The 12907-nt window shown below is 44.9% G+C and overlaps 1 protein-coding gene and 3 long non-coding RNA genes across 5 annotated transcripts; 2 read left to right on the plus strand and 2 right to left on the minus strand.

Moving 5' to 3' along the window:
- Positions 1-897: 897 nt before the first annotated feature.
- Positions 898-5916, minus strand: LOC117193074. 2 transcript variants are annotated; one of them, XR_004474498.1, is made up of 3 exons: positions 5901-5916; positions 5723-5833; positions 898-1070 (listed from the first exon to the last, which is right to left on the minus strand). It is a non-coding gene; the product is annotated as an uncharacterized LOC117193074 (long non-coding RNA). The 2 variants fall into 2 exon arrangements; XR_004474497.1 differs by having other exon boundaries at positions 5723-5909.
- A 390-nt stretch (positions 5917-6306) lies between these two features.
- LOC117193067 lies at positions 6307-8418 on the plus strand. Its single transcript, XM_033397799.1, has 3 exons — positions 6307-6601; positions 6666-6855; positions 6912-8418. The coding sequence occupies exons 1-3, from the start codon at positions 6388-6390 to the stop codon at positions 6967-6969; spliced, it is 462 nt and encodes a 153-aa protein (XP_033253690.1). The 5' UTR covers positions 6307-6387; the 3' UTR covers positions 6970-8418.
- A 207-nt stretch (positions 8419-8625) lies between these two features.
- LOC117193073 lies at positions 8626-10611 on the plus strand. Its single transcript, XR_004474496.1, has 2 exons — positions 8626-9050; positions 9118-10611. It is a non-coding gene; the product is annotated as an uncharacterized LOC117193073 (long non-coding RNA).
- LOC117193077 lies at positions 10525-12156 on the minus strand. Its single transcript, XR_004474504.1, has 2 exons — positions 11714-12156; positions 10525-11640 (listed from the first exon to the last, which is right to left on the minus strand). It is a non-coding gene; the product is annotated as an uncharacterized LOC117193077 (long non-coding RNA).
- Positions 12157-12907: the final 751 nt, after the last annotated feature.

Here is a 12907-nt window from a genome sequence, read left to right on the forward strand (position 1 = left end):
CCGCCCCCACAAAGAACGAAAATCTGTGGCATCCACAATTTTAAAGATATGAGAAAACCAAAAACGTAGAATTGTAGAGAATGATTATATCTTTAAGACTGCGGAATCTGAATTGGATCGTATTTGTATTATAGCCAGCATCAAGAAAACAATTTCATTTTTTCTCGCCCTGTCTCTCTCTAACACACACGTAGCATAGATCTCAGAGACTACAAAAGCTAGAGCAACTAAATTTGGTATCCACACTCCTAATATATCGGACCGAGACGAGTTTGTTTCAAAATTTCGCCACACCCCCTTCCGACCCCGCAAAGGACGAAAATCTGGGGATATTCAAAAATCTTAGCGCCAAGATCTCAGAGACTATAAAAGCTAGAGCAACCAAATTTGGTATCCAGTCTCCTAATATATCGGACCGAGACGAGTTTGTTTCAAAATTTAGCCACACCCCCTTCCGCCCCCGCAAAGGATGAAAATCTGGGGATATTCACAAATCTCAGAGACTGTTAAGGCTAGAGTAACCAAATTTGGTATCCGCACTACTGTTAGATCTTACTATAAAACGTGTATCTCAAAATTTCGAAAATCTGTTGCATCCACAATATTGCACATTCGAGAAAACTAAAAACGCAGAATCATAGATAATGACCATATCTATCAGATTGCTGAATCTGGATCAGATCAGATCATTTTTATAGCCAATAGGAACAAATCAATTTGCAGTGGCTACGCAGCGCCCGACGTCACGCTCAGACTGATTTTCTGTCTCTCTCGCACGCACTCTTTGACGTGTCGTTTAATATTAGCGGCGGCTGCCGGAGGAGAGCCATACTGACTAAGTATCTGGTATAACCGTAGAGTTGCGGTGTCCGCAGCAACTCACAACGTTCCCCCTCGTTTTTTGTTTCTTTTGGACCAGGCTAGATCTCTGTGACAATTTCAACTTCGATCAGCCACTAACTGCCGAACACTTTTTCCTCTCTGCCTCCTCCCTACGCGCGGGGTATGGACGCATACGCGGAGCGATGAAACAAACCGACGCGGCTGCCGTCTGCCGGGCACTAGCTGGCCTCTCCTCTCTGGCTCGCCGAATTGCTCCAAGGCGACGTCCCAAAGCTCCGGCGAATTTCCATGACCTGCAGCTGGTTGTCGTGGAAGACGAGCCTCCTCCAATTTCCAACCTAGGGAAATTTGCACACACAGAACACCTTTATACACTTCACTCGGCTGTTTTTCTTTTCAACTTACCCAAACGGGTGCCCCGTCGAAAGGGTGTATTGCAAGGGTATCACTATACACTATACAATGGCGTCCAATGACATCTATTTGTAGCCTCTCTTCTCGTCGAACTTCGACTTCGAACCCGCTCTCCTTTCGACGAGGAAGTCTGACCTGGCTCTGACCCACTCTCTGATCCCAGGCCCTCTTTGCCGACTGTTAAAGAGCCATCTCGTCAGATGGTGCCTAATTTTCGGCGGACCCCCAAAAACCCTAGGCCTCCTCACAGCAGCTACAAGCCTCACCGTACAACTCCCCCCTGCCAAGATCAGACTTGGGGTGCAGAAGGCTCACAAGGATGAACCGCTTGTCGCTGTTATTGGAGGATATCTTTCCCGTGGTATTTCCCAATGATTCGGCTTTGCAGATCTTCCAACTCATAAAGCGAATTTCCTAGCTTTCTCCGAACTCTAGCCTTCACGAAAGCGTGGTCAAGCTTAGCGTTGTATCCAGCTTGGAAGTTGCTTTGTTTAAAATTCCTTCTATAAACTTCCTGCCCAACCTGGTATACTACCTCTCTTGATCTTAGATTATTCTGCTTTTCATTACGAGCATTTGGCTTATCCACTACTTCACGTGCTTTCTTCCTGATCAACTCCAAGGAATCCTCTTTTGTGAAAGCTACCGCCCTTTCTTCCAACATCTCCAGCGATCTCAGCAAAGAGTAAGTGCCACCAGAAGTGATCATCTGCTGACCAAACACCATGTAATATGGCGTAGCGCCTACTCCCGAGTGGATGGACGATCTCAGCGCGCAACAAATGCTGCTTAAATTCTCGTCCCAATCTTTTTGATCCGGACGCACATACGCTCTGATGGCGTCAATCACTGAGCGATTGACTCTCTCGGAGGCATTTGCCTGTGGCGCGTGTACCGCTGTCAAGGTATGTGAGATACGGTGGCTTTTTAAAAGGCTTTGGAATTTTTCAGCCCTGAATTGGGATCCATTGTCGGACACTATGGTTTCGGCCCCCCCGAAAGTATGAAAGAGATCCTCCCGCAAGTATTTGATAACTACATCAGCTGTCAGCTTCTTAACGGCTTTGAGGAAAACAAATTTAGAATAATGGTCTAACACGATAAAAATTGCGACGTGACCACTTCGAGACCTAGGATATGGACCAAGAAAATCAATGTAAAGTCGCTGAAATAATCTTTGTGATTCGGCCGGCTTTCCCATGGGTGGCCGCAAAGTAAAGTTCGGCGCTTTTGTGGTCTTACATTCACTGCAATTGTTCACATAATCTTTGACGTCGTTAACCAATCCTGGCCAAAAGTAGTACCTACGGACGCGCTCCAAGGTCTTATGAATACCCCCATGCGAGGCTAACGGATCATCATGTGACTGTTTTAAGATCTCGCTGATCAAATCCTTAGGCACCCATAATTTCCAGGCAAACGAGTCATGAAGTAATTCGCCATTCGCATGCTCAGCTCTTCGGTAAACTAAGTTGTCGACCACTTTTACGTCTGGCAATCGTGCCTGGTTGCTCTCTACACGCTCCACCAATTCACGATACCCTGCCGCTCTGAAGTGAGGAGATTCTAGATCCACCAGAAGCCCATTACTCTTGTCTATCGCTGCGGTCTCATCCTGGTGAACCCTTGACAATGCATCTGGGACTATGTTCTGGGTTCCCTTTCGGTGCTCGATGCTAAATCGGAAACCTTGCAATTTTAGTGCCCATCGAGTTAACCTCGAGTGCAGATCATTTTGGGACATCAACCACTTCAGTGATGCATGATCCGTTATCACGGTGAATTGATGACCTTCGACATAAGCTCTGAACTTTTTTATGCACACTAAGGCCGCCAGGCACTCTAGCTCGGTCACTGTATAATTGCGCTGGGCTTTATTCAGCTTTTTAGGCACGAAAGCTATCGGCATTTCATCCCCTTCCTCCGTCTTCTGGACTAGTACACCCCCTACTCCCGTATTGCTCGCATCGCAATGTATATAGAAGGGCTTTCCAAAGTCAGGACTTCTTAAAACTGGAGCCTTGCACAGCGTTTCTTTCAATTTCTCAAAGGCCTCTATTCCACCCTGGGACATGACGAATTTTTTTTAGCAAGTCTGTTAAATGGGCGGATAGCGAAGCAAAATCATGTATAAATTTCCTATACCACCCGGCCATTCCAAGGAAGCTCCTCAGGGCTCGGAGAGTTCTTGGGAGCGGAAACTTAGTAATAGCGGAAATCTTTTCCGGGTCTGTTTTAATACCGCCTTCGCCAATTACGTGACCTAGATATTTTACGGATTTCCTACAGAATCTGCTCTTCTCTATATTTATGGTCAGCCCTGCGTGACGGATGTGTTCTGCCACCGAACGCAGTACCTCAAGATGCGAGGGAAATGTGTCTGAAATGACCAGCAGGTCATCTAAGTAGACAAACACTTGATTTCGAAGAGCTGCGGGTATTACCTTATCCATGAGTCTGGACATGGTTTGTGAGGCGTTGCATAAACCAAAAGGCATGACCTTGTATTGGTACAACGGCCTCCCTGGTATGGTGAATGCAGTCTTGTCTCTCGACGCCACCTCCAAAGGTATTTGCCAAAATGCATCTTTCAAGTCCAGGCTAGTTACATATTCTGCCTTGGGCAATCTACTCAAGATGCCATCAATTTGGGGCAACGGGTACGCATCTTTTTCTGTCACCGCGTTTACTTTTCGACTGTCTAGACAAAGACGAGCTTTCCCAGGCTTTTGGACCAGAACCACCGGAGAAGACCAAGCGCTTCCTGACTCCTCAATCACCCCTAATCTCAGCATCCTATCAACTTCCCCGTACAGCAATTTCTCAACGGCCGGTGAGAAATGCTATTCTAGTAGTGTTCCTATTAATCACGACAATGGCCCGGAAACCTGCCCTGGGGCTTATTTTTCTATCGGTATTCCAAAAATCCGTAAGAGAACTGAATGACAGCGGAAATGATTTGGGTTTCTTTGTCTTTAATGAAGACATCGAACAGTCTCCAAGGAAAATTTAAAAAGTGAAGGTTTGTTTTAGGCCATTGCTCGTGAACCACACCCCTAAGTACAAATTTTATTAATTCCTACCTAACAGTGAGGCCCCACGTTGGGCGCCAAAAATAATAATAAATGTAACGTGCAACCACGACGTAGGCGAGATGGTCCTCTCAGCTTGGAGCGGCACGCTGTCAATTTTCCGGCTACTGGCTCGTCGGCCACGAGTGTGGTGTTCTTATGTATTTTGCTCCTCAGCTGAGGCCTACCCTATTATTATTTTACATTTAATGCGTGTCACTAAGCCATTTGAAACCGGACGGAAAGCACAACACCTAAAACGAAAGACAATGACTGCACTGGTGAACGGACAACGACAAGAATTCCTCAGCTGTTCATGAGGAGTGATGTTCGCCCACCCTACCTTGGTCTCGTTGTGCCCGATAACACATGATTTGCTACAAGACCCCTTATATTATGGGGACCTACAGGGGCTTGCTGCAGGAGATCAAACACTATAGCTTCTACTCACACATTATAAACATTTATTCATCGCTTATGACTAAAATTCTTGATCCCTTGTAATTAAGTTTATTCATTAGTTTCTCCCTTCCCCGAGTATTGGCTACGACTTAATTTTAAATAAAATAGAGTGAAGTAATGTAAATAAGTAAGAAGCTTAGATTAGATATGTTTGAGAACAGATAATTTGAATAGGAATGAAAACAAAAGAAATGTAAGAAATTTTAATCTGAGCATTCATCAAAAGGGAAGGTGTAATACGCGAGAGACGTAGGGAAAAGAATCAAGAGGAGAGCAATTATCTACGACTTTCCGATGCCCTCACTTTTCATCCCACTAAATGGGTGTGCTCCCGTGACGAACCTTCAGAGCTTTCGCCACACAAAAAAAATGGAAGATAATTTTTTTGTTTAATCAAAACCACTTACAGGAACCTCCATCGACGAAGCGCTTCCGACTTGGGTTTCTGAAAAGTTAAAAAAAAAAGAGAACACACACAATTCGCACACACCAAAAAAAAGTGAGACGACGACCGAGTGGCTCAGGCAGGTCGAGCTAATTTTACTGTGAATTTTTATCTCTCTTCTTCCCGTCCCTCACGCCCCTTCCGCATTCCTCTGCGCTCAGTCTCGCATTCCTCTTTGCGGATCACCGGCGCTTAGCGAGCACCGGTATGTGGGGGCTCGCCCTCAGCAGCAAAGTTAGGTGGAGAAAAAGGGAAAGGGATAGAGAGATCAAAAAGCCTAAATGAAGAGGGACAATGAAATAACCCGGGTAAAAATGCTTAGAGCATATGACTGTGTTACGTTATTTTTTTTTTTTACTTATTCTTGCTATTTTTTTTGTTTCTTTTGGACCAGGCTAGATCTCTGTGACAATTTTAACTTCGATCAGCCACTAACTGCCGAACACTTTTTCCTCTCTGCCTCCTCCCCTACGCGCGGGGTATGGACCTCTCCTCTCTGGCTCGCCGAATTGCTCCAAGGCGACGTCCCAAAGCTCCGGCGAATTTCTATGACCTGCAGCTGGTTGTCGTGGAAGACGAGCCTCCTCCAATTTCCAACCTAGGGAAATTTGCACACACAGAACACCTTTATACACTTCACTCGGCTGTTTTTCTTTTCAACTTACCCAAACGGGTGCCCCTTCGAAAGGGTGTATTGCAAGGGTATTACTATACAACGCCTCACTGCCTGAGATATATTTCCTTGTCGTGATTTAATTTAAAAGGTTTCTCTCTCTTTTTTTTCGAATATTTAAAAACCCCGCTGCCACTCTAGAAAATGAACACCATCCAATGCTGTCGACCAGGCTTGGAATGCGGCAATGGCGTCCAATGACATCTATTTGTAGCCTCTCTTCTCGTCGAACTTCGACTTCGAACCCGCTCTCCTTTCGACGAGGAAGTCTGACCTGGCTCTGACCCACTCTCTGATCCCAGGCCCTCTTTGCCGACTGTTAAAGAGAATTTCTCTTGCCTCTCGTCAAATGGTGCCTAATTTTCGGCGGATCCCCAAAAACCCTAGGCCTCCTCACAGCAGCTACAAACCTCACCGTACATCACCGTGTTCAAAGCCTGAACACAACCAGGAAGGCGGCGGCCTCCCTCTGCCCTAATATGCCTCGTGATGGCGCAGGCGCTGAAACTGTCAGCTTTGTTACCATGGCTCCGGCACCAACGGAGGAGCAGAAGCTGCTGTATTCCAATGTTGGCTCCTCGCCGGGCAGCCAGCTCAGCTTAGAACAGCAGCCAACTGGTGGCGACGACTTTGGGATGAATAAGATTACCCTGACCTCAATGGACCCCGAGGAGGTTATGATTAATCTGAACGGTAGGTTGCCCTCTTTTTTTATTGATGATGCTTGCTCTAACAAATATTTGATCCTGCCCAATAGATCCACAGAAATCGATAGCCAGCGTGGACGAAATTAAGCAAGCGTCCAGTCCAGGCACCATGCTTCTCTTGTTTGTCGTTTTCATCACCTTCTTTGTGGGCGGATGCGTGGGCATTGTGTGTGTGAAAGCGAAGAACCGCCTGGATGGTCAAATGGACGACAGCCACCACAATCACTTTGGCAAGCCTATGTAAGTGGCACATTTCTCTTTAGCTGAGAGCTATTTTCACGTTAATTTATTTTCAGACAATTTAAAACCCAGAATACCGGCAAGGACATCAATCTGCTGATGGGCTCCTCCTGACACCCTATGTCACCACACAGAAAACGCCGAATTTGGATATTGAAAAGGATCGCAGTCATGAGTGCAAAACCTCCACAGAACATTTGGAAAAGGAGCTGCCCTGCAAGACGTCCACGCTGACGAAAGTGAAACGCACTTACATTTAATGTGGAAGCAGCAGCAGTAGCAGATCCCTCTGCAAAATTAGTCGAATTTCTCTATATATTCTATAACATATTTTCGTAGTTTATGTTGCTCTGTTAGTTGTACGAGTAGTAACCCCCCCACCACATCCCTCGAACGGAACAGACAACAGCTTCGGTGATGCGTTTGAAACGCGTCTCAAGAGTACGGCGCAGAAGCTGTTGCACCATTTTTTATATGTTAGCGTCACTAATATAATTTAATTGTATGTATTAATTGTTTAAGTTAAGGTTATTTGGCAAAATTTAGTTAAATTTATTGACAACAAATTTCGCGGGCTGCCCAAGCGAGGGCCCAAGCAATCCGCATTCCCTTCACGCCGACTTTTTCTGTCCAAGCTGGAATGCTTGCGCCTCGGGCTTAACGAGTAGCAGCCCCGACATGTCGGGCCCCTTATGTGTATTCTATATGTATATTCTGTAAGTGCAAATATTAGAGCTGTAAAAATCTACACACATACATATCATAGTACCCAATCAGCATGTGGCCGAGAGAGACCCCCAGAGAATCCCAACCCGCAGCTCGAATAATTTCTCGAAATTCAAACGAATATTCTGCAAGTATTTTGTTAGACTGAATTTTTTTTTTTCTGTATAATTGTGTGTTTTTGTGGAGAACTAACATGCCAGTGCGATTCCGGTTGCGAACGGTATAGACCGGAAAGGTCTATGCTTTGTGGCTAACAAAAGCGTAAAAATTGTATCTAACATAAGCTCAATAAGGAATTTAAAATTTAAATGTATTTTTTATAGTAAGAACTAGTCTAAGCTACGAACAAAACTTCTATGAGGCTGTTTGATATGAACTGAGTGCTCAGCATTTTAATATTTTTAGTATGTCTACGTTTTAAGCTGTTGTCCGTCCAACTGCAGATTTTACATAAAACATGTACAATGGCAATTATATTTTATAAAGTGTAAAATCCAATTTTCGTATAACTAATATATATATTTTTATATGCATGTGTACGCCTAGTGTCTAAAGAATCTAAGCATAAGCATAAGCATAATCCATAAACGGAAAACATGAAAAAAGCTTCACATAAAATATTTTTAAAACCTGAAAAAAAGGAACATAATCGTAAAGGAAAAATTCTCATATTGTGATAGATTTTATTGAAATTTTATAATGATGAAATGCGATGCCTTCTTGGTCGACAAACGATGATAGAGTCTGATTGCATGCATGATAATATACATACCTGTAGGCCAGGATCTTCTGATTGGAGGATCGGATCAGATCACAAGATGGAAGCAATTACACGATGGGAATTCTAAAGATTTTTATTATTGTGTGCGTCTTGTAAGCAATTCAAAAATTTAATAAAGTCGTCATTTTTCCAAACACTGCTAATCATTTTTAGGGATACCTTAAAATTTGTTTTTATATGTGGCACTAAAACCACACAATACTTTCCAGATCGGCCGCTGTATAGCGAAAATATGGCGTTCGTACTCCGTATTGAGGAATGTAGGGGGCATGAATCGCCTTTGTACGTGTTGGAAGGTGCCTGCCGATCAGCTGCCTGGGCAGCTGACCGCAAGATTGACAATTATCGAAATCAGCCGAGGTCAGGGTTGCTCCAATTTGGCAACCTAGAGGGCGTAACCTCCCCATGCAAGAGTGCATGCAAATGTCAAGTGGCCAGAGCAGGTTTCCGGCTTCGATCTTTTCCTGTGCGATAATCAAGCCGACGAGTCGTGTTTTTTCCAATCAGTGAAAAGTTTTACAACCGCGCCTAATTCCACTAAATATAGTCGAAAGTGTGTACAGTGCCGGAAGGGTTATAAGTGTGGCCGTTTTCTGCGGGAGCCACCTCTTCTGTGGGCGTTCTAACCCCGAGAACCGCCAGAGGCTGGATTAATCTGTGTACATCCACGGATACCGCCGCCACTGCGGTAAGATAAATGTCGATCCCCGTTCTCCGGGCGAATATCTAATAGAGGTAACTCGTATTTTCCGCAGCAAAAGATTTCCTGCGGAAATTGTGGACCAGCTCCTCGGGAAGACGCCGCCTTACGCGCCCCAGCCTAGCGCGACACGTGCTAAGGCGCCGTAAGGCACCCCACGTTTGCGGCACCAAAAAGTGACCAGCAAAGTGGAGTACTTCGACCCGCCTGGAAATCGCAGGCGTCAGCATACTGGTTCATCGTTTTTCCCGGATCCGCCGAGAGGCTCCGTAGATTCCACGTGCCGCATCAACAAGCCGAGACCGCGTCCACTGCTCGTGGGCTGATATTCTCGTTCCGTCGGCCGCTCCCCGTCCCCAACCGGCGCCCATGTCGCCCGGCGAGGAGTTTGTGCTGGCAAAACCAGGCGCATTCGAGCCCTGCAACGTTTAATGTTCTAAAGACTTGCAAAGAAAATACGATCTACCGTTCCCGCTTCAACAGACCCCTGTATTAATAGAGTTTCGTCGACGTAGAATCCAGATCTCGGTCCGTGTTTCAAAAATGGCGCAGTAAAGCCGGTGTTGAAGAAAGACACGGCCCGAGAGCAGCCCAGCAGAATTAAAATTAATAAATACGCTCTTCGGACCCTGATTTCAGTCCCGCCTATCCTCTCCTTGGCAGGCAGTCCGATGCGATTCGCCCAACCCAGTTAAAAAGTAATTGAGCTGCAGGCCATCCGGTCGAATTCGCCAGAGACTCGAACCAATGAACAAGACTCTAGAATCGCTCCTTTGAGCAAACGAATGAAGCTCCTAAAATTTAGCTTAAATATCAGTTAGGCCATTCCGTCGAATCCGACAGAGACTCGAACCCATGAATAAGACTCTAGAATCGTTCCTTTGAACAAACAAATGAAGTTCCTAAGATCTAGCTTTAAATACTAGTTGTACCCGTTCTAATTAAGAATTTATATGAAATATTGGAAAGAATTTAGAGGAAATTGTAAGAAATCTAAAAAGCACCCGAAACAAAACAGAAATTGATTGGATTTAGATCTAACCCCGCCTGAGGGAAATCAAAGGTCTCGAAAGCACTAATGTAAACGAAAGAAAAAGGATAACGTTCTATTTCAGCAGTTGCCGGAAGATCGATCTTTCGCCGATGGAGAAACGTAATTGCGTGAGTAAAATCCTGCGACTTTCGTTTGGTTCTAGCGGGCGCGCCCAATCCTAAGCTCTCGAAAAGTAAATAAGAAACGAATTTACGATGAAATCGCTAATGCATAGCAGCAATCTTACACTTTCCTCACTATATCCTATATTGCCAGTTGTATACAAGCAACCGAATTGAAAGAAAATTTGAATGAATTTGTGCCAGGAATACCCTGCTAACCTTAAGATACACCTTAAGTATTAACCCCACCTCATATCACTTTATATACGCCTCAGAATCTCTCATATACATATACTCGCTGTAGATCTCTAGAATTAGAAAAATATGCCATCGCTGAATATATTAGTTTTGATCGTTTATCGAACAAATATATAATGGAATTTAGATAAAGATACAAAAGGATGAACTCTGTGCCGGCGTGCGTGTAACCGCGATCTAGCTAAAGGGGCCATCTGAAACTTCCGGTTTCGAGGAAGATGGTCATAGGTTGGGCGGGCAAAATAAGCTACCACACTGACATCCGTGGGATAGCAACCGATATCTCCTCCTCTTTCCCTCACTCTTCACTCTCTTTCTACTTTCCCTCTCTCTCTCTCTCCCTCATCTTCTCCTTCCTTCTCTTCTGCACTCTCCCCTATTCTTTACGGAGCGTTTCTTTTATCTTTTCGTCGATCTACCGGTAGTTCTAGCACCGTATAGTCGCAGCACGCTCAATTCTTAGGAAAATAAATCGTTAAAATTATCGCGTGATAGTGTTGCTAAATGGAGACGATCTGTACGCGCAAGAACCACCACCCCAAAGCCGACGAGCTAGAGCCGGAACATTTAAAGCGTGCCCCGCCTTTGCAGATCGCCCCTCCTGTCCGTCTAGCGTAGACGAGCGTTACACGTTACAGTTATAATAATATTATAACTAAAAAGATAATTTTATTAAATGATTAAAGAAATTTTCATAAGTGGCGCCCAACGTGGGGCCCGACAGGGTAGATTCAAATACTCGGTTGGACCCGTGGATGATTAGATAGAAATTTTCTTTTCCGCGTTTACAAAAGTTTCCTTTTCCGTTAAAGTGCTTTCGCTATCCCTTGCGGACTAGTCATCTGAAGTGGAAACCAGATAAAGGAGCAGAGTTATTCCTTTCTGACCCCAGATGACAGTCAGCAAGAAGAGGCTCAATTAACTAGAAGCGACGTAGGCTAAATCCTTCAGTGGAATTGCAGAGCGAGAATGACGAATGTCGACCGCCTGACCCTGCGGGAAATACCGCGTTAGTGTTCACACCATCCTATTAAGTAAAAGTTTTCTTCGACTCCAGCGCATTGGAACATAGATATTCTGCTTTCGAGCGTTACTCTATCCACGATGGAGAGAAGAGATTTATTCCAGAATTACTGACGGTGGTCTCAGAGTTAGCTGTCGGAAGCTGGAAAACAGATAGATCAGGTTTTATTATCGGTTACTGTCCGCTGCCGGCGGCGAACAATCTGGGTACCCACTGTCGGAATCAGTGTCGATCCGTAGATGCGAGTCGCGTTCGAACTAAACGTAAACCTTTCAAAGGAGATATCGAAAAAGAGTAGAATGTAGATTGTGGTGCGCGAGCGTCGGTCATAGAGTTCATTATTGGTATCAAAACTTAGTATCGAAATTTTAGTTGAATAAAACAAAGTTAGGACGAATTATAGTCACGACTTTCAGAGTAGTATTGCCAAACCAATCCCATACTACATAGATGATAGGAAACAACCGAGATAAGTAGCATTTTCTTGCCATGGGTTTGGACAGATCTCCCGGAAAGGAAGCCCAAGGGGCAGGTGAAGGTGTAAGACCTGTGTGCGCGCTGTGCCAGAAAGCCATACAGACCACAGATGAGGTATTCCGATCGGTTTGCGAGCACGAGTTCCATCTTCCCTGTATGACCACATATTTAAAGACTAGCAATGTTTTCCCGGTATGTAAAAGCAGGTGTAGAACTGCAAGCGGGGCTGTGCCGAAGGTAGTAGCGCAAAATACTCGCGCTCAGTCCAAGGAACGTGCAAAAGGGGGAGAAGAAGCGAGTTCTTCTAAAAATATAGATCTGTTGGCAATGGAACAGAGATTGCTCGCTTCGCTAAGTAAACGAATGGCAGAGCTGATTCAAAGCTCGGTAGTTGATTCAATGCAACAGGTAACCCGAACCTCAAGTCAGTCCACTGTCACCGCAGCGTTAGACCGTTCTCCAACGCCGTTGTCCGAGCAGTTGCAAGCAACTAACTATGGAGAGGGAACTGGTCCTGGCCATAGACAAGCACCCCAAAGCATAGGTCATCCGTCACCATTGCGAAGCGGTTTCTCTGATTTATCCCAGAGACCGGACAAAGTGGTCCATATACTCAATGGATGGAAAATTAAGTTCTCGGGAGTCGGGGTATCGATAGATAACTTCATATATAGAGTAGAGGCATTGACCCATTAAACTTTGGAAGGAAATTTTTCCGTGCTTTGCCGGAATGTGAGTGTTTTGTTTGAAGGAAAAGCTAACGAGTTCTACTGGCGACATCACAAGGCAGTAGTTGAAGTTCAATGGGATACTTTATGTGCTGCCTTACGACTGCAATTTCGCCAAGAAAAAGATGACGTTGACATCGAAGAACTGATCCGAAACCGGAAGCAGAAGGCAAGCGAGACTTTCGATGGGTTTTACGATAGCA

This window comes from Drosophila miranda (genome assembly GCF_003369915.1).
Source record: "Drosophila miranda strain MSH22 chromosome Y unlocalized genomic scaffold, D.miranda_PacBio2.1 Contig_Y2_pilon, whole genome shotgun sequence".
In the NCBI taxonomy this organism is placed as follows: Eukaryota; Metazoa; Arthropoda; class Insecta; order Diptera; family Drosophilidae; genus Drosophila; species Drosophila miranda.

What these genes read in the sequence shown, in the direction of transcription:
- LOC117193067 (XM_033397799.1), top strand. Translation starts at nt 6,388, where the DNA reads ATGCCTCGTGATGGCGCAGGCGCTGAAACTGTCAGCTTTGTTACCATG. An exon ending in GGTTATGATTAATCTGAACG is followed by an intron (nt 6,602 to 6,665) that starts GTAGGTTGCCCT and finishes CCTGCCCAATAG; the next exon opens with ATCCACAGAAATCGATAGCC. An exon ending in AATCACTTTGGCAAGCCTAT is followed by an intron (nt 6,856 to 6,911) that starts GTAAGTGGCACA and finishes ATTTATTTTCAG; the next exon opens with ACAATTTAAAACCCAGAATA.